This window comes from Gavia stellata, chromosome 1 (assembly GCF_030936135.1).
Source record: "Gavia stellata isolate bGavSte3 chromosome 1, bGavSte3.hap2, whole genome shotgun sequence".
Lineage (NCBI taxonomy): Eukaryota > Metazoa > Chordata > Aves > Gaviiformes > Gaviidae > Gavia > Gavia stellata.
In genome coordinates, this window is record NC_082594.1 from 3,607,354 (window position 1) to 3,628,844 (window position 21,491).

The window sequence follows — 21,491 nt, forward strand, 5'->3', positions numbered from 1 at the left end:
CTGGCATAAAATTGAACCATCAAGATAAGGCTGGAAAAATAGGATGCCATGTCTGACACGTGTCTGATGATAGCACAGCCTAGGGATGAGGCAGTTCTCCAAATATTTGCTTTGCTTGAACATCTGGTTACTTCTTTCTGCCATTTGACTTCTGTGGGGTATAGCTTTCATTTTTACCCTTCACTAGGACAGATTAAGTTTCATATAACTTTGCTTTTTCCTCTGATTAGTTTCACATTTGTTCAACTGCTGTACGACGATCTATGGGGACAGAAAAACTGCAAAAGAATAGTGAAGATCAGGGCCTTAAGGCAAGAGCAGAAGCTCACCTCCCTCGCTGGAGTGCTACTGGTAGATTCCTCTGAGGTTATACAAGGATGCTCAAGATTCCCTGATCCTGAGCATGTGTGAAAGTTTTTTGCTTCCTCTTATTGTCCCCCTGGACCTGATGTATTTTCTGTCATTTACAATCCATGTTTAGAAACAGCTCGGGCCTGCGTAAGTCTGACTTTGGTACACATGACCAGAGGACAAGCTCTTTGAGGATTATGGAAAGAACCTCAACAATCAACAGAGGCCTAACGCATGACTTTTAGATGGTAAAACCAGGATGAGAAGAACCTATTCTCAAGGTAGAACTCTTGGTGCTTCTTTGGTTGTATGGAAAGACAACCTACCTTGCTATCCTGGCAAAGCTCCTCCAAGTTTCATATTTCCCATGAATAATGCATCATTGGTATCAACACACATTACTCAATAGCTCATTTCCATCAAGTATTAAAAATAAAATTCCTCCAAGCCTAAGAAATATTGTCTTTCAAAATTATCTTCCGGTAACCTTCTATCTTCCACCCTGACGGACACCAAACGAACTTAAAGGTTATGGCCCAAAATACTGTTAATTCCGCGCTACTTCAAGAAAGCTCTGGGAGGGCTCTGAGAACATGGACTGCCCCACATGCACTGCCCAACTAGTTAACCATTGTCTGTAAAAGGAGATAAAAACCATCTTCATTTTACTAAGAGGAAATGAGGCAAAACTTAGAACGAGATTGCTTAGGGGAAGTCAGAGTCAAAATAAAAACAGACCCTGTTTGCTGTCCGACATCTGCCTCTGAGCTAGTCACTGTAGGACCTCCTTACAGTCAACAAAACAGGCGTCTTGCAAGGGCAATTCGTCTAATACAGACGTCCAAGCAGGCCAGTCGAATCAGACACCTCTTTGTTGACTATAAAGGGAGTCAAGGTTGACTAGCTTTAATGTGGGTGACCACACTGTTCTTGTCAAACAAATCCCACTCCTGGTTTTTATGTCCTGACCACAACATCCTTTCCAGGCATACAGCATGTGACAGCTGAAGAGGGAGCACTCCGTTTGCAAAGTCAGGCATTGCAAAGCTACAAAATGGCATAATGAATTTCAAGTGCTCAATCTTTGCTCACCGCCGCTTGTATGGAGGCAACATCATTAAGTCTTTAATTACATAACGGTGCCGTATTTTTACAACACAACATCTCCTCATTGTTCTGTTCGAATGAACAGTGCTACAGGGAAGAAACATGTTTATATGGTGAATGAGGCTGGTGTTTTCTGCAGGAGTTTGATGGAAGGTGAGAAAAATCTAAGTGTCACCCATACACTAATGACACGAGAGACCTGAAAGTGCCCCTACCTGTGTGTATCCCATACGCACACAGAGTAGGAAGGAGATTCAGGAAGGAACTACCTGGTGCTCAGTCTCCAAGGGACTATAGGGGAGAAACAGCAAGTTTCCATGCCACCTTTTGGAAACTGTCATTAAGGAGTTGAAAAAACGCATCGCTTCTGAGTCCCAGTACTACACCTGAAAACGTAAGTCACCTAAGGAAAATGGTGTCGACTTTGCAAACAGGTAACATGGCAAGACAGCTATTCAGCCTGTGAACTCCAACAAGAACCTTTTAATGAATGTATTGAACAGTGATGAAGTCACACTTACCCTGGTTTTATTTCAGGAGGTTTAGGTAAGGGCTTCAGAAAGCCTTTTTTCCCAACTAGCCAATATGTGTCTTCTACTCCTTTACCCTAAAATAAAACAAAAATCCAGATAAACAGCAGCTTTCTGACCACCCTCTGCTCAATACATAACTTCCTCACTGGGTTTCTGAGGGCTTCATATATATCTGGAGGCAGAGCATGGTGGGAAATCTTGGACTCTCTTTCACAACGGCTCAGGGATGATTTGAATTTCACTATCCTAAAAGAGGAGGCTTTGTTCAAACGGTCATCTACAAATCACAGAATCACAGAATCACAGAATCACAGAATGGTGGGGGTTGGAAGGGACCTCTGGAGATCATCTAGTCCAACCCCCCCACCAGAGCAGGTTCACCCAGAGCAGATTGCACAGGAATGCGTCCAGGCGAGTTTTGAGTATCTCCAGAGAAGGAGACTCCATAACCTCTCTGGGCAGCCTGTTCCAGTGCTCTGCCACCCTCAAAGGAAAGAAGTTCCTCCTCATGTTTAGACGGAACTTCCTATGATCAAGTTTGTGCCCGTTATCTCTCATCCTGTCACTGGGCACCACTGAAAAAAGACTGGCCCCATCCTCCCTCAAATGACCCTCATTGATCTGGGTCCTTGAAACTACACAGCTTAACAGAAATGGGAAACTACAGGATATCTAATCATCTTATTTGGCAGTCTCATTAACTGAGAGATTTTACAACTGTTGCTGGGTTGTGTATCAGGATAATAACTTCCTCTCCCACCACTGATGATTTAGCTTTTAAGGTGAGATGCATCTGATGAACTGTAGGCATCTGTATCAGAGTCAATCACCCTTGGCTGGAGAAGTGGAGGAAAACAGACACTTCTGGGGCGACATTCATCTTCACATAAACTGGACCCTGAAAGTAAGTCAGGTTAATAATTTCCTAAAGTGCCAATTTATCTCCACTATGTAAAGGTTTCTTTCCGTTTGACTAAACCTGGAATAATTACCTCAGATCTCCACTTGCAGACACATGAATTCGTGTGAGATGATTCCACTTGTCATGAAAGATTGTTGAGGACCTGAGGCCGTATTCAGACCTCTTACTGTAGGTGTTTAAGGCAAGCAAAGCTCCTACTTCTGTCTATTGACTATGTAGGGGGAGAAGTGATGTTCTGAATTATTTAGCGTTGTCTTGTTTGGACACTGGGAAAAGTAGCACCTTCTGTCAAGGGTGGACTAAATAAATAGAGTCTAAATAAATACTTAGATCCAGCACATACATCTGATTGCTTGATCCCATGGTCCTTCAGTAGTTACCTCATGTGCTGAAACAACTGATGGGGGCAATTTGGGAAGGATCTACCAGAAAACTGGTGGATGAAGGCCAAACAAGAGCTTAATATGAAAATTATTTAAGCAAGAAGATTCCCCTGTGATGCATTTCACATGGCCCTGGCCTTCTTACCTTCAGTTCTGTTTTTCCCCTAGGTACGATTTCATAGCCTTCATTTAGACTCCGAAGCGTATCCACTGTGCTTTGGCTGACATGAATTCTGTAAGCTGGGAACGGAAAGCAAAACAGCTGGATCACTATACTGCGCACACACTGCAAATTCCCCACTGCTTCATACTGTCAAGGAAAAATGCTCCAAAGCATGCAGGCGTGTGGCTGGTGTAGCTGTGTGGTGCTCCTCTATGTCGAGTTTGATGCTGATGGATGGATCCTTCCAGGTAGGGCTGTAACGAGCACGGGGTGAGAGGAGATCTACACTGGGGACTTCCTGGAGAAGGACACCAAACACGCTAAGTATCCAGCTCTTAATAAAGATGGTAAGTGGTTTTTCAGCAACATTGTCAGCTGGAATCAAAAATGCCATTTTTATCTATTGCCACAGCGTAACTAGGCACCAAGAAAGAAAAGAAAAATAATCAACTGTCCTATTCCACACACCCAACGTCATTTGAAAGTTGGGATAAATTGCAGAGAGATGGAATTTGCAAGAGGACATAATGAAAATGTGGCTGTGCATCTAGATCCATCTGGGTTTTTCACTAATTGATTCCATCCAGACTGCCATTAATAGTCTATGAACAAAAAGGGCAAAGGTGGAGATCTTTTTAAACTCCCATTCCCCCAGTTTGTTTTACAGCCATTGCTGGAACTCACTGAAATTTGTTGTTGTTCTGCTGGTGTGAACAAACCAGGGAATGTATCTAAAATGTTTTCCCTCAAAATAGTTTTCTTTGTTGTTGTTTTTATTGAGCTTTTATTTCAAATGTGTCAATCACATTCCCTTCCCCCTTGAAGGATGGGCAATGAACCAGTTAATTTTTTTTTTTTTTTTCCCCCCAGAATAATCAGAAAGAACATCAGTTCAAATATGCAGAGGAAGACCACAGAGCTTGGAGTTACGTTTCCTGAGACACTAACCTGCAACCTCCCTATTACTGTGTATCTATATACATTTCTATTAACGTATAATGATGCTTTTGTATCTGCAGTGCTCCTGCTGTCTCCAGTCCCAGTGGGACTTTGCACTTCCAAGGGTCTAAACCTTGAGATTCTTTAAATATCTGTCTTGCCATTAGAAATCTGCTATCGAAGTATTTCCTCCTTTCCACTGCTTTCCAAATGCAATGCATGCCTCTTAAAATAAGCCAGCCATAATCACAAGAAAGGCAATTTTCCTTAATTAATGATCATCCTAATTGTTAGTCTTAATCAGTCTAATCAAAATCACTGGAGCTAGAAATATGAGGATTGTATGAAAGAGCAAAAAAGTTCCAATGTGGCATATATACTGCAACATATTTCTAGCCTGGCAAGACATCAGCATTTTAATACTAAATATCACAAACTTCGTGTAGCTTGTAAACTAGCCATAATAGGTAATTTTTTAGAGCTGTTGAAAATATCAAAAAGGAGATGAGATATCAAGGATTAAAATGTATGAGATGTTGCCTTTGGAAACCAACTTGTACTGACAGCCTGAACATCAAAAGCAAATTCAAAACATGTCCAGGGCTCTGACACTTCTGTCCTTAGTGTCCTCTGTGTCATCCACAGTTCAACCACTATGGTTTGCATATCCATGTCATGCATGCATGCCAAGGACAGCAGATCTGGGTACACATATGATTGGAAAGCAGGTAAATGGTTTTTCCCCACCAGCTCTTTTTACATGCCTAGAAGTCTCCAGCCATGGGACAATAAGAACCAGCTGAGAGCTGGTACTGTCTTATCTGCTGCAGCTATTGGCTCTGTGCATGTAGACAGTGCTTTTATAACTGGAAGCCTCAGGAAAACAAAGGCAAGACCTTGACGGAAAAAGAGCATGAACATCAACTCATCAAGACAGACATCAAGAAAGCCCAAAGAGGAAGAGAAGCTTAAGGATTTTGTTAGGACCTGCCAACACTTGTTCATGGAGTTGTTATTGGTGATAAATGCAGCCATCACAAATGATGCCCTTCATGTTGCAGGACATCGTTGCATGTGGTCTACTTTTCTCTCTCTCCAGCATGATGGAAGCACTGCCCACATGTTCTTCAACTGTTGCCTTGTACTGGCCATGACAGGTAAGTGCATTATTTCACTGTGCAAGAACATCTCTGAATTAAGGGTTCTCAGCACTAAGTGAAAGCAAGATCCAACCCATGTAGGAGAAATGTAGAGTAAGATTCGTGTTCATTTTGGTTGATGGGATCCAAATCAGAGGACCATAGCTGGAGGGCAGGGTCTTAAAGGCTGACCTATGGTAGCAAAGCTGTTTTCCTCCCCTTCAGGCTGCTTTGAATTTTATCATTTGACTTGCCCCTTTCTTCAGCGCTGATTCAGTTGCCATGCTTATAACTAAAGATGGACATTTCTTCATCACTCTTGAGAAGTTTGTTCAACCACCCCCCCCAAGGACTGTCCCAAATACTCACGCAGGCCCGTGGACTCCATTCGTGACGCCGTGTTCACCGTGTCTCCGAAAAGGCAGTACCGTGGCATGGTAAGCCCCACCACACCTGCCACGCAAGGCCCTGAAAGACATGTCATCTATATAACCCCAAAGGTACTGCACAAATTAAGGGGCCCACTGACAAACAAATCTCTTTTCCACTCCTCTGATATCCAAAAATCACTTGGGAATGCAGCATTTTTAAAGATCTCATTGGCCTTGCTGCTTGCTACAAGCAATCAAAAATTAAGCATTGCTCTGGATTGTACATTGGTGTTTTATGCCTGAGAAAGGTCTTGTGTGGTAGGATCTCAGTTCACCATCATCTGGGAGAAATTTGTTCAGAGTTCAAGGAAACTCAAGGACTATTGCAATCTCATTTTAAAAAGTCAGCTCTGACCTCCTTTTCCATCTGAGAAAAGTTCAGATCCTGTAACATGCCCTGTGTCCCAGTGAAACAGGATTGAAAATCAGCCTTGGAAGTCCAGAGATGCTGGCAGCATGCTGGACCACCCTGTGTCCCCTCCTTGGAAAGGAAGACATCATTAGCTCGCCTGTCTAGCCAAAAACTGTTTATTTTTCCTCTCTCTAATTCTTTAGATGAGGTCCACTCCCTTCCAAAGTAGCTCCCGAAGAACCGGTGCCAAGTTCTCAGGGAGAGGTATGTGTGCAGGATTCACACGAACATGCACACACACAGAGATAAAGTGTGTGACAGCCAAGCGGCACCGACAACTGTCACCTGGGGCACTCGGGTCAGCTAATGTTTGGACTGTGCTCTGAAGGATGAGATGCTAAATTTCATCACCCTCAATTTAAAAGCTTGCAGGCTTGCAAAATAAATGCCAAAAAAAAAGAAAAAGGGAAAAAAAAAAGACAATGCTCTCAGCAACGTAAAGAGGTGTGGGGCTTCCTGCAGAGAAAAAACAGGACTCTGTATTTTCCATTAGATGCGTTTATGCTGTATGTCTTTCCAGGCTCTGCCTGCCTTTTCAGTATCATCTGGTTAAGATTTAGCAAAACTGACGTCTAGGAAACCTTTTCCCATGCAAGGTTAGAAGAGATGTGAACGTAGTACATCATCAACAGCATCTGAAATGATGTTGTAGATAAGGTTTTTCATAATATAAAAAGTTGTAGGTTAAAATGTAATTTTAAAATTACTAATAACAATAACAATAATAATAAATAATTGTAACCTAATTTAGAAGTGATTAGTTACTTGGTTTAGGAAAATGTAATTTTAGTCTGATTTTATCCTTCTTAGTTGCAGAAACTGATTCTCCATATAGTTTTCAGATACATCTTAAGGACAATGAAACTCCGTAGCTGAAAGCCTTGGGGAACTTTGCAAGAACCCCTCTTGCTGTGACCTCTGAAAAATTGTTGCTGCAGAGTCAAAGTAACAGGATTTTAATATAATTTATGGAGGATGCAGACCGAGAAGTAAGAGGTTTTAACTCCTGCCTAATGAACCATCGCTTGCTTAAAGATGAAAAAAAAAAAAAAAGAGGAAGAATGTTCATACCAAAAATGTTACAAGGACTTAAACAGCATGTCTGGGTCTAACACAGCATGCAGGGACTACTGGAGATAAGGAAAAGCTGATTTAATGGTGGGGTTTTTTTACTGCCAATGTGCTGTGCAACCTTGGATAAGACACTGCCCCTCAGAACCTCTTCTAATTTAATTCCCATCCTTATCAGTACTCACAAATTTGATTCAAGCTCTTCAGGAAAGGAGCTATATCCACTAGAGGAAGTTTTCTCAGGCATATAGGCACTTCTATAGCACATCTGTAAAGACACTGTTGATACTTCCGAGCCAAGGTCCTAACTCTTACCAAACTGGTCCTTAATCTGTGCACACTAATGTGGCATACGTGTGAAAAAGGGTCTTGTTGGAGACATTTTAATTCATGCTTCAATAACAGCTTTCCCTGAGAAAACACTCACTCACATAGCGTCACTTCTCTTCATCTTGTGGTGATGACATGATAGTAGCACTCAGAAATCTCAGTAAAGATCAAGGCTCCTTCTGTAATAGGTGTTGCAAGGACACAAAAAAGTGGTTCTTGTCAAAAACCAGCCCTCACTGAGGAGGTTTTGATTCTGTTTTAAGAAGCACAAATACAGGCAGCTGAGCTCCTACTGTAGTTGGTGGAGGCCAAGTCAACGCAGTCAACTGAGCCATGAGAGCCTTTCCACTCCTGCATATGAACGGCTCTCCAGGGTCCACTTAGGTGCCCACCAGGTCTCCACCAACCACAAAATGAGTGCAGGCTCCCTAACACTCCTGGAAACACCTCCACATGGGTGCCCAAATTTAGGTTTCCTACTCGGTCAGTGCAATCATCCAATCATTTCTGCAAAGCTCACAACCTAGGGTAGGCAAGATTTTTAGGGTGAGGTATTATCTTTCTAGAGCACTGCTTTTAAGCCTGTCCTCCTGTTGCAGAAAGTTATTAGTTCAAAACCAGCCCTACGGTGTAAGCATGCCCGAAGGACTTCTCCGTGTTGAAAGCATCCAAGAGTTAATTCACTTGCTGCCTTCACTGCCTGTGTGTGTTTCCCCTTGTCTAGACAGCCTCAGCAAAGGGCTGACAAAAACTTCCAGCAATAAATCTCCCACAGTAGCAAGTTTCAGAGGAAACCAGAAACCCTATGATGAGAATGTTATGGCCGAGTTGTTTAATTATACAGGTTTGCTGGTTTGTTTTGAAACGGTGCTTTGCCAGGGCTTGCAGGGTCAGTTAATGAGCCGTGCTGGCTACGACTCCGCAACAACCATCAGTGGTGCCGTGGAGGTTAATAAGCTCGAACGAAGTGCGGGGCTGCCTGCCAGAGAGCCTGACCGATAAACAGATCCTCTTCAGCCTCTCTGGAAAAGCTTGTCTTCCCACCAACACTCACCCTGGCCGTCCAGCTCCAGCCCAGACATGGCCAGTGTGGAAACAGCTGAGTCAGCTGAGTTTTTCTGGACAGGCAGTCAAGTCGAGAGAGGAGAGCCAAGACTCAAGGGTGCATTTAAAGCAGGGAAGAAACTGCAGACCAAACACTGGTCTGCTTGTTCTCTTCTCCTTGCCCATGCATTGCCATAAGCGGACCATGGAGATGGGCCAGCAGAAGTTCCCAGAGGAACAGCTCTCTGTTGGGGTTGGAGGGACATAGGCAGCCTGTGCCCAAATGGAATTTACTGCTTTTTCAGAGAGGGAATCATGAGCTCTTCTTGGCACCAGTTTCCAGAGAGCAGTTGGCCAGTGGAACTGGTGGTGACACCCATTCTCCATCCTTTCCAGGACAGTGAAAGTGTTAGCCAAGCCCTGCTCTCCCCCAAGCGCTTCCACAATGCTTTCATGGTGCTGGTGATTCCCTCTTTATGCTTCTTTCCTCAGGAGAAACAGGGTCTAGGGTTAATCAAACTCTGCTGTCAGCTTGGTGGCTTGGAGAGCTGCTTTGCTTTGGACCATGCATTTCTTGCCGCTCCCATGACAGTATGACGCTGCCAGATCTGTGCAAAACAAGATCTGGCTTCTGCTTCTTCAGAAAGAAAACACCAATTCCTCTCCCTCTTCGTCTCACACCCTACACAACAGCTTATAGCAACACGGCTTTCCAGATACCCAAAGTTCATAAAAACAAGAAAAAATGTAACTACACCCCCCACCCTACCCCCCCGTACACATCACCTAGGGATAGATTTTTGGCTGGGTGCGTGGAAGATGTGTTGCAGAACTGCTATCAAGAGGCAGCAGCAGATGTTGCACGCCAAATTCCTCTCTTTCCATGTTGAAAATGTGCTGCTGGTGCTCCAGAGACTCCTGCTCTGGGCAAGACAAGCTGGGGCCATAGTCTCATCTAATTTCTGCCAGAGTATAAAACCCACAGTGCTCCTGAAATCATTCGTTAACACTTTAGACTTCTGTGAAGGGCCAGCTAAGACCCCCAAACTGCAAAGAAAACAGTAGGGAGATGATTTTTCAGCCATAACCCCAAAAGAACTTACAAGGTTTAGGAGATACAAAATACTGATTTTAGCTCTGTTCTTGGAATATTTAGGGTGAGATACTTCCTTTTCTCTACTCTTGTTTCCCAATGTGTACAACAGGGACCAGGATATTGACTTCTGTAAAACACTTGCATGCCAAAGCTGTGGAAATGTGGGCATTATCAGATAGACAGAAGGAAAAAACACCCTGTAATACTGGGTCAAACTCCTGGACAATTTTATTTATTGTTTGGCTTCCTGCAATGGGAAGACGCAAGAAGTCTGGAGACAAACAACTGGGAAAAATTTATTAATGCATGACTATGGTATAAAATTATGAAGGTTCATATCTCTTCTAAAAATATTGATCCTATGATGGAGCACAAGTCTGATGAGGAGCGGCTGAGGGAGCTGGGGTTGTTCAGCCTGGAGAAGAGGAGGCTGAGGGGAGACCTCATCACTCTCTACAACTGCCCGAAAGGGGGTTGTGGTGAGGTGGGTGTTGGTGTCTTCTCCTAAGTGACAAGTGATAGGACAAAAGGAAATGGCCTCAAGTTGCATCAGGGGAGGTTTAGATTGGATATTAGGAAAAACTTCTTCGCTGAAAGGGTTATCAGACACTGGAACAGGCTGCCCAGGGAAGTGGTGGAGTCACCATCCCTGGAGCTATTTAAAAGATGTATGGATGTGGTGCTTAGGGACATGGTTTAGTGGTGGCCTTGGCAGGGTTAGGTTTACGGTTGGACTTGATCATCCTAAAGGTCTTTTCCAACCTAAACAATTCTATGATTCTATAATAGCAGATGTCTTTTCCTCCATTCAAAATCCCAGTCATACTTTCTCTTATATGACCATAGTCCTACTAGGGTTTTTTGGTTTGTTTTGGAGTTTAATTACACTTTGTATAAAGTAAAGAATTTTCTCTTTTCTTTTTAAACAAACCACTTTTCTGTTAATTGAATAGATTATGACTTCTACATTAGAGATAATTTACTTTCTTTATAACATAATATTTTCTTAATAGCTGTATCACATACTCTTCCAGTTATGTCCTACCTGTAATAAATCTCCCCAATCTTTTCATTCTTTCACTCTATACACCTGTTTTTCTGTGCTTTTTCATTTCAGAACAGAGTTACAAAGACATCACTGGATGTCTGCATATCTCACCGGTGAAGATCCTACGGCACATCAAAGAGCCACCCTTACAATGAAACCCTTGTGACTCACGTGTCTGATGTAGTCCTGCCTGCGACAGAATCACAGAATCACAGAATCACAGAATTCTGTGAATACACAATTTCTCCCCAAAATGTTACTGAGCCATTTTCCTCCTTGGGGTTTGCATTTCCATTTTAATGCCCTTGTTGCTATGGAAGATTTTAAAGCATCTTCTAAGGGAGCTTGTTTTGGGGCAGGCAGGGAGAAAGCATTCAAAGCTGGAAATACATTTGCAAAGGAGTTCTTTGATTTTCAGGCGCAGGTGAGTGCCACTGCCTACCTGTATGCAGCCCGATCCGTATCCTGAGAGGGATGTCTGGCATGTGTCTCATTTTGAATGTTCCCACCGAGCTGAGGATGTCCAGGGACATGTTGGCTATCTCAGCCGCGTGCTTGTTTCCATTCCGTTTTGGGAGCCCTGAGGCAACCATGTAGGCATCGCCAATTGTCTCCACCTGGAAAATACCATGGCATTAATAAATAAATAAATAAATTGAAAAAGATGGGAAAGAGCACTAGAATAAAACTACAAGAGTGTTTGACCCAGGCATGGCTTATCTTCATTCCCAGGTACTCCTCACCTTGTAAACATCATGGTTTCCAAGAACAGCATCAAACAGCGTGTAAAGGTCATTCAGAAGGTCAACTACTTCAATGGGTTCACTGAGGGCTGAAATGGTTGTGAAGCCCACGATGTCACTGAAGTAGATGGTCACCTGGTCAAAATACTCTGGCTCCACAGTGCCACCAGTCTTGAGGGCTTCTGCCACTGATCTGAAATAACAATGCAAGCAAAGATGACAGGGCACAAACCTTGTTGTAGGGCATGCCCAAGAGCTCAGAAACTCTTGTCCTACTGTGCTCAAAAGATCTTCCACTAGATAGAAGGATCTATATGGCTGTAACAAGCATTGATTATAGTTTCTTACTTTGACTGGAAGGTGCTTGCCAAAATTGGAGGTGAGCTCTGCAATCTTGCTCACTTCTGGGGAACTCTTTTGTCCAGTCTAGCTATGGGGTTTTTTTAACCATCTGAAGAACCAGTACTTACGGCGGGAGCATTTGTGACAGAAGTTTTTCTGTCTTCTGTTTTTCAATCTCTAGCTCTTCGGTCCGCTCCCTGATTAGATCTTCCAGGTTGCTCGAATACTGCTCAAGCATCCTGAGCATTGAGTCAATGATATTGGTCTTTTTCCCTTTGTTGATGGTTTTGAACTGGAAAATCAAACTGGAGAGTTATTTCTCCAACTCATTACACCATTGTAGCACTCTAAGTTTGGAAAGGAACAAAAAGCAAACATTTATTTTAAAGGGACAATGCTAAAGGCTGGCTTCATCAGTGGCAAGAGTTCAACAATAAAGGAAAAAGGCAAACTAGAGGGTGAATTTGCATCAATAACTATGGAAGTTCCCCAGGAGCCTGTTGCTCCTCTATGAACTTACAGCAAGGGTTAAGTGAAACACCACCTTCCATGTGTGTGTGAGTTCTTATGGAGTCCTATCATGCTGCAGATTTGCACCCTCGTTTATCCCATGACTAACCTTTAGGGTAACTTGAAGCCCTTTGCATTCAGAGGTGCAAATTTCAGGGCGTTACCAACACACAACCTGCTTGCATATGACTGGTCTTAAATCCACCTTTGCATACTGGCATGTATGTGTACCGCCACCTCCCACCTCCAACTCCTCAATGAGTTGTGGTTTTTCCTCTTGACCTGAAGATGAGCCTCTGGACCATTTGGATAATCTGTGGCTTCAGAAGTTGCCTTAGACTCAACAGTGGAGTCAGATGGGTGTAAAATTATTCACAGTTTCATAGAACTGAAAGGTCAAAATTATGGATATTTGTTTACTTAGTTTGACCTTATAAGGACATAGGAACAGTACTGCTGGATCAAACAAGGGGTTTATTTTGCCAGTGCCTGTCCATGAGACTGGCCAGTAACAGATGTCTGGGAAAGCTGTTTAAACAGGGCTCAGGTACAGTCATATTTCCCTGGGATATGATCCCAGCCTCCACAAATCTGCAGTTGAGAGACGTCCTATGCCAAACATTGTGTCTTTGTGTTTAACAGCCTTTGGCGAATTTTTCTTTTTAATTAATCACCTTTTAAATATGTTAGAAGATCAAAAACCATATTGATCTGAAGGTGTTATCATCATTTACAGCTCTTTGATCTCCATGAGACCATCTGTGCAGGTACACTGCAAATGTGAAGACACCAAGCCCACGTCCAGCCTGCATCACACCCCAGGTGGTAGTGCTATGGCAGCCCAAGTTCAGGACAAGGTGTAAGCCAGACACCACAAACCATAAAATAACCCAATAGCAAAGGCAAGACTAGAGCTCTGGGAATTTTTCAATCATTATTTAGGGGCTCACTTAATGAAAAAACCCACACTTTCCTGCCAAGTACAAACAAAGGATTGCACCTGCTGGTCTATTCACCGACCTTATGAAATACCTCCTCAAAGGTTGGACGTCGTTCAGGGGCTTCACCCCAGCATTGCTTCATTACCTGGATGCACTCCAGGGGGGCCAACTCAGGGGCTATGTTTGGGCGGCACAGGGGAGGGGGCTTCTTCACTTTCTTTATAATTTCTGTGACAAAGAGAAGAATGGGAAGCATGTTGTGAGATGGAGGGTCTTTGTGGGAGCAAAGGACACGGACCTTTTCACCTGTCCCTTGCTCGGTCCTTCAGCCATTACCATTATTCCTCACCACCCAATGGCTGTGTCAATTGAAGCTGGGGGTTTCTGTTTTCCTCTGCCAGGAGTCTCTTGGAGGATTTAAAAGATAAGAGATTCATCTGCCTTCTTGTCCCTGGAGAACCAGGTAATGAGCAATAAAGTGGCTGGATGGGGGAAGGTTGTGTGACGGATGTGTGAGCCTGCAGGCTTGTATTTAATGAAATTGCCTCTGACTCTCTCCATTAATATCTGCAGTCCTCTAACAGAGCAGAGGGTTATGGCTGAGCCCAGACAGGAAGGATACCAGCCTCTGACGCTTCATTGTTAACTGGGAACCAGTACATAGGAGGTTGATGGGAACAGAGACAGTGGAAAGTATTTTAAGGGGGAGAGTTTGGGTTCAAAACAACGTCTGGGAAGTGACTCCCTAACCAGAGGTGAAATAAGACTAATAAGGAACTGGGCTTGGGCTTTCAGACCCTGAGAAGTCAGTCCTTGAATCTGTGGTTTTTAGATAAAACAGCCCTACAGCGAAGGAGCGGAGCTGTGGGTTTCATTGACAGCTGAAGCACGGACAGGGGAGTGTGATGTCTGAACTCAACCCCAACTTCAATTTAGGTATTTCTTAGTAAGAATATCCTGGAGGAAATGTGTTGTTTGTAAAGTAGAACTATATCTTCCTGCTTAAAAAAAAAAAACTGAAGTGATTGTATTCGAAGGTTTTTGGTGGGTTTTTTTGTGTTTTGTGTAGTGTAGAGCAGTCAAATGGACTGCAAACCACCCTCTTTCTGGCAGGAGCCCTGCATTTCCACAGCTGTTACTGTGAGTACCCAAAGCTTTTCAATGTTGACAGTTTACTTTAAAGCTTTTTGGCTCATCCCGCCACTCTCCACCAAACGAACTAAACAAAGCACCTGGCCCAAATATTTCCAGGGGCAGCCAAGGGGAAATGCCTTGCGCAGACAGTTTTAAAGTTCAGGCCACAAGTGAAAGCTCCTTAAGGATTAGGACACAATGAATAGAAATTCATCATTTTATCAGGTCAGGAAACTGGAGTGCACTACGTGCAACATTTGCTGGAGGTTCCCCATGGGGACTAGGTGGGGGGACACCTACTAATTACGTCATAGGCTACATTATAGATCCAGCTCTGAATTACAGAGCAAGTTACATCCTAATCATCATTGTCATTGCAGTGTTACAGCAGCTTGAGGGGCAGCAAGGTCAGGGCCCCATTTTTCTGGGCACTGAACAGGCAGATACTGAATGGCAATACCCCACTTGGTGACCATGCAGCTTAAAATGTGTTGAGAATGGGTTTTCACTGAAATCGGCTCTTTTTTGATTGTTCTTACCCCCTCCCTGTTCAAGTGCTTGTGACCCGACCCTGACTGCAGTGTGTTTGCTCTACCTATGCGTGGACAACACAGTTTGAACTGATGAGAGTTGTACCATGAGAAGTTCCTATGGAGTTCACCTATGTGCTATTTCTGATACAAGCCATATGTCAGAGGGGTCATGATGTATCACTTTGATCTCTGCTGAAGAGAGAGAGGACTTCTTTAAATGGGGAAGTAATTGAGGAAAAATAGATGGGCAGATGGAAAAAACAGGATGCTAGCAAGGGGTCTAGTTCAAAAACCTCAACCCCCATGACATACAAAAAAGGGCCAATGAGTGGGAAGCAAAGGAATTTCTAAACTATGGGAAATGATGCCATCAGATTTCACCCCACACTGTGAGGAAAAGTCAAAGTTTGTACAGGGAACTGGAGGTGCTGCAGTGGCCCCAGCATCTTGGTGGAGACCCAGAGCCCCAACCCCATCGACAGCAGTGGTAAGTCATGTACCACGGCTGAGATCAGAACTACACATTTTGATGTTTATTATGGATGGTTTTGTTGAAAACAGCCTTTTGTCACTGAGAAAGTTCATGAGATTAGGACATTATTTCCATACTAATGTTTTACCCAAGGGGCTTGGCCAGACTTTTTATGAGTGCTCTGTGTAGTCTTAAAAATGTACTGAAATCATTGCCTACCTTCAGCTGAGAGTTCTGACATGCAGTATGGTGGACCCCGAACAACCACTTCTTGTAGGATGATTGCAAAGCTGTAAATGTCCCCTTTGAACGTGCCTTTTCTGCACATGTCCGGGTCCCTCAGTAACTCAGGAGCTGTCCAGAGCAATTCTAAAAAATTCAAGAGCATCACGTTTCTTACACTTGAGCTCAGACGATTGCAAATTAAGTGCTTAAATGAACACTTCATTTCAGTTATTTGAGGAAAGGTTGGAACATATGTTGTTATTTACTGGAGCAAGTCTTTTTATTTCTTGCAATGTGTTAGAAATATTAAACTTCCATCCTGACAAAAAATTTGAACTTTCCAAATTTCGCTCTACCTTTTAAAAAAATTTTGCTATACCAACAATTTGCATGCTAAGACACCAGCCTTGAACATCTACATAGGAAGTCTTCTCACCATTGCCAAAAGTGTTAACACCTGTTTTGTTTGAAAATACCACTCAGACCAAATGTTGGCACTGAAGCCCGGATTTCTTGTTACTGTTGTTGCTCTTTTACAGAGCAACAGTTAACAAAATATATTATTTAGTTCTTCTTAGATGAAAATAGTTTATGTAAAAGCAGTTTATGGCAGTTTGAAGTACTATCAGTCTTTATAATCCAATAATTCAAGTGATGAAAGACACAGTTGTAAAACATACCCAACCTCATCAAGAAATTAATCTTCTTCAAACTGGGGTATTGTTACCCTGGCAACTGTGCATTGTGAGTAATGGGAATAAGGAACATTTCAGCTACGGCAATATACATAACTTTTGTAAGGGAGGAGAAGAAGGTCTTCTGGCAACTGCCCTATCTGAGACACTGGAAATGTGCAGGTATCAAATCCTGTGACAGAGGGATCGAAACACTACATAATACTTGAAACCAGGTTTCAAGAGTAAACTGGGATACCAGGGAAACCCCAGGGCAATGGCCAGGTGAAAGAAATCTGGTCAAAATCTCCAAACCTAGTCCCATGAGATGCTGTCCCTAAGTGTTGGGAATGTCATGTGGCAGCCTTTGGTGATTAGCATGTAGGGGACCTACTTTCAAGAGACCTGTATCGTCTTGTGTTTCAGATGGCTTAGTTTTACAAAACAAGGCTCTTTGCATTTGGGTTAACCTGAAAATTCAAATATAGGGTTGGGGCTAAGGATGTGAAGCCAATTCCACCAGTCACAGATATTCAGGATTGATCAGATTTCAGGGGCGCTTAAATCCTTCTCCAACTATGACAAGCTTAAGTTCTGTCACTGCTTACAATATAATTTTTCTTCCTTACCATGATACTCTGTTATTCACCTCACTTTCAGGAAGTCTGAAAAAACTTTGCTTATCCTTTCCTGTAACAATGCATTGTATACAGGTAACTAGATGTCGTGAGATTGAGCGCATAAATCCTTACGTGGCCACTGGCCTGCAATTGCATTAGGACAAGCATAAAGCAATGGACAAATATTTCCAAAAAACCATTTTCTTAAGGCACCTACCTTCTGGGGGTGGATGAATATACGGGCATTTCTGTGCTTCTAAGAGCTCGTTATAACCATAGTCAGTGATCTTCAGCACAAACCGGCCATCCACAACACAGTTACGAGACTTGAGACGTCCATGGGCAAAATCTCGGTGATGCAAATACCTAATTCCCTATGAAACACAGAAAATATTGAGGCTGTTCCTTAAGAATTGTATTTTCTGTCAGCATTCAGAGACACCAAGCCAATGTCACCTTGGATGGCATCAAATACAGCATTGAGTCTATGTCAAACGCAGCGCTGATCAGCCCAAGAAACTGCGGGAAAAGTTCAGAAATGGATTAGGAACAAGAATTGGGCTATCTGCACCCTGAAGTAACACTGGAAAGGACTGGCAGCTTTAAGAACAGTCAAATGCCTCCCTCTGTAGCCCTAGGAATCATTGCACTCAGAAGTTGCACTTTTAGACAATGTTAAGAAGGTGGACACAAGTGGTACCCAATGGTAAGGTCAAGGGAAGCCGTTAAGAGCTGGATGCCCTTACCCAGTTCCCTCAAGAAGGATCAGAAGGTGGATCAGAGGCTGTAAGAATGGTTCTGGCAGTCTACTCTCTGTAGGCCACCTGTCCCAGACTGGTAATTCACCATTAGGGGGTGAAAACACATGGGACATGATTGGAAGCGTGTGAACACTCTTCTAAAGTGACCATACCTGTAGCCATCCTGTGACAGGGGTTCTCTATGGTTTGGAACTATGCTGGATGCATTTCTGATTTATGACAAGAAAGGACCTTCGGAAAGTAGGAATTTGTCACCAAATTCATTGTTCTAGGTGATCAATTCTAGCCTGATGTGTAGTTTTAACCTCTCATCCTGCTGTGTGGATGTAGTCCTGTTAGCCCAGATAGTGCTTCTCTCAGATGGTAACAAAACAAGAATAAGAGGTCTCCATTAAAGACCCTGTATATCGGTATAACTACATTCACATTGGTTTTCCCTGCATTACTGTAAAAATCCCAAAGTCCTGGGTGAAATAGCTATGTCAATATAAAAGTCACATGCAGGTCACGCCTCAGCAGGAGCAATGGATTTACTTTAATGAGATCCATCACGAGAGAGGACTTGAACATCCAATCCAGTTTCATATCTTCATTTTTCAGCAAGTCCTCCAGGCTTCCTCGGGAGCAGTACTCCGTCACTATGGCAAAGATGCCACAGTCAGAGAAAAAGCCCAGGAAGAGGTTCACATTTTCATGACGCAGTTCTTTCATCTGAAACAAGACAATGAATCACAAGAGACCAAGTCAGCCAGACATCTGCTCAGCAGCTTCTCTATATCATTAGATGTCCTTATCGTTTCTGTACTCCCAAACAGTCTTTCACACGAGGATGGGGAAGCAAACAACCTCTTTGCTGCTTACTTTCAGCTATCCTACATTATTTTTAAGCTTTGCTTTTCTTAGTCTATCCATTAAGGCAAAGAAAGTAAGATAGCAAAAGCAAACTGAACAGAAATTTGGTTTTTTTTAGACAGGCTGGATTGGAACTTTCACTAGGACAAAATGGCTTCCCTGGGGTAAATTGGGTTCAGCATGTGGAGTCTTTCTCCAGCTCTGGTCTGATCTGAAAAGCAATACGGTGCCTGGAGGATCCAAAGTCATCCATCAATGGTGCCTTTGGAGAAATGCCCTGTTAAATTTATTTTATTTATATGCATAAAAATGCCACTTCTATGTTAGCAGTAGCTGCCAACAACTAATAGCCTTGAATTTGGAAAATAAATGTGTTTGCTTGTCATTTAGAAATAACAATAAAAAAAAAGACTAAAAGTAAACTTCTAACAGGCATCTTAGCGGGAGACACAAAGCACATCCCAGAGAAATGCACAACCGTGTCTGTTCCACACTGTTAGGCAGTCAACAAATAACAAATGAAAATAGCTACCAGTGCATCACCCTGCCCTGACATAGGCAGGGATGACTTCCTCCAAACCACTCTACCGTTGTAGACAAGGCCACTTAGAGAACTCGTTGTACATACAGCATTGCACCAGCTTTGAGGTGTCAGGTCCAGGGTGGGCTTTTGCAAACTGCTGACTCTGACACATGGGTCGTTGGTAAGTTTGTCAGATGCAATCATGCATGGTCCGTCCCACCAGATTTCACCCGGCAAGACTCATTGACAGCCATGACATGTGATTCAATGGCTAAACAGGAGACAAGGAGAATAAAAATGCCCTGCAGTCGCAAAGGTCCCCCGAGCAACCTTCCCTCCACTTGCCCATCCCCTGTTCCTACCTTCCTCAAGATGCTGGTGGAGCTTTGCCGCAGATTGTGAACTGCTCCCGTCTCAAATTTTTTCAGCCACACCCAGTCTCCCTGTCCACAATACAGGTGGGTGAATGATAAAGCAAGTCTCTGAGCAACAGCTAACATTAGGACCTAGGTCTGAATTCCAGATCCTTGACTTTGAAAGTGATGGGGGATTTTCAATGTTCTTGGCAGTAGATTCTTTCTATATTGCACCCAAATAAAAATATCCGCAGGAAACCCTCAAAAGCATGGAGTGAGGCAGGACCTTCACCTGGGTCAGAAATTCATACCTGGAAGGTGTATTGCCATCTGATAAACAATGATAAACTGATTAAAAAGGAAAGTAACTCTGTCCAATCTGGCATTAATGATCCAATTTATTTTGCTCCTTTTCAGGAAAAATTACCATGCCATTTTTTTCCAAAAGCTGCATTTTTAGGAAAGAACTGATGGATGGGGTAAGTTTTCTTGGCCATTGCCTTTGCTGAAACTCCATACGGTCCTGTTAGCACAAAGGACAATTTGATAGCCTTTATTCTGTGTATTTGGATCCTGTCTTCTAAGAAAGGTCCTTATTAGAGATGTCACCACCTAAAAGCCCTGTCTTGCAAGAAAGGTTCTTCATGGTGCCTTTAGGTGGTGACATCTCTAACAGGGACCAGATCCAGCAACACTACATAGGGATGATGAATACCACCACCTCACATGACTCCAAGTGTCAGGGTGAGGGTTGGGGTAGAGTCACCTTAAGCACTGGTAAGTCCCAGCTGGAGAGTAGCTTATTTTTACCCTCAGGGTCAGTCAGCAGTGTTCACATCCTGGGATCTACTGTACTGCAGCTCGAGACTTTGTCCGCTTGAGCAGCTCAATGAACCGAAGCGGTGGGAGGAGGTTGCACGAGGTCCCTACCTACCTCATACAAAGCCACATTGGAGGTTTCATGGGTGGCAGCTGTGCTTTTCAAGGAAAAGGAGCGAGTTACGGATTTCAGGCTTCTGCCGTCAGCTGCTACGCTGTTTGCATCAGTCAGACTGTCCAAGGTCAGCCTCTGGAAGGCAAGAAAGGCAGGTGCAAGACAGTTACCACCTTTGGATGTAAACCTCCATGCCAGCTCTGCCTCGGGCCATACATTTGACCCATGCTAGCAACCTCCCAAACCTCCCAAACTTCCCATCTCACATCTCTGCATACCTCCAAAAGGGTCATAAGGTTGACCCTGTTTAGTACCTTGAAACACTACAGCAGCACTTTAGGTGATGGAAATGCCGTGGCTCGGGGGGACACACCAGATGAGGCAGGTATCTCCCTGAGCAAGACGCAAGGGAGTGCCTCCTCTGGCATAGTCAAGAAGCCTGTAACTGTGCCAGTGACCTAGGCAAAGGGATTGCTCCACAGCAGTCCATATCGTTGGCATGGTCCTGGGCATGGCTCTGGCCTATGCCATATAACACTCCCCCAGGAGATCCCCAGCTCTGGGCAGGAGCCAGCACAGGCCAGGAATGGTTCCCAATAGGTAGTCTGGATGCAGACACTTTATTTTAGAGAGTAAGATGGCTTAGCTATGTGGACATGAACTATGCTATGCCGTCCAACCTCAAGAACAAAGAATAAGCCCTGGCCGTTAGAATAAACACAGCCAAGGGTACTATTTTACATCATCATAACAGCTCTGATGCTGCATGTGCATCTAATCTGACACTCAAAAACACTCAGCATATGGGAAATTTTCTGATATGCAGGGGAAATTGAGACGTGGGGAAGTGAATGACCTTCCCAGAGCTCCATGGGTATGAAAACACTACACAGCAAACCTGT

General features: G+C 43.5%; 1 protein-coding gene across 1 annotated transcript in view; it reads right to left on the reverse strand.

Moving 5' to 3' along the window:
* GUCY2F (guanylate cyclase 2F, retinal) overlaps positions 1-21,491 on the reverse strand; it is a 46,832-nt gene that overhangs the window by 12,372 nt on the left and 12,969 nt on the right. Inside the window, exons 6-17 of the mRNA XM_009819639.2 lie at positions 20,590-20,724; positions 19,662-19,742; positions 18,459-18,635; positions 17,381-17,537; positions 15,864-16,013; positions 13,585-13,733; positions 12,183-12,346; positions 11,713-11,905; positions 11,412-11,586; positions 5,907-6,005; positions 3,442-3,536; positions 1,980-2,065 (exon numbers count right to left, since the gene is read on the reverse strand). Coding sequence (XP_009817941.2) covers positions 1,980-2,065; positions 3,442-3,536; positions 5,907-6,005; positions 11,412-11,586; positions 11,713-11,905; positions 12,183-12,346; positions 13,585-13,733; positions 15,864-16,013; positions 17,381-17,537; positions 18,459-18,635; positions 19,662-19,742; positions 20,590-20,724 — 1,661 coding nt within the window. The remainder of the gene's footprint in view (positions 1-1,979; positions 2,066-3,441; positions 3,537-5,906; positions 6,006-11,411; positions 11,587-11,712; positions 11,906-12,182; positions 12,347-13,584; positions 13,734-15,863; positions 16,014-17,380; positions 17,538-18,458; positions 18,636-19,661; positions 19,743-20,589; positions 20,725-21,491) is intronic.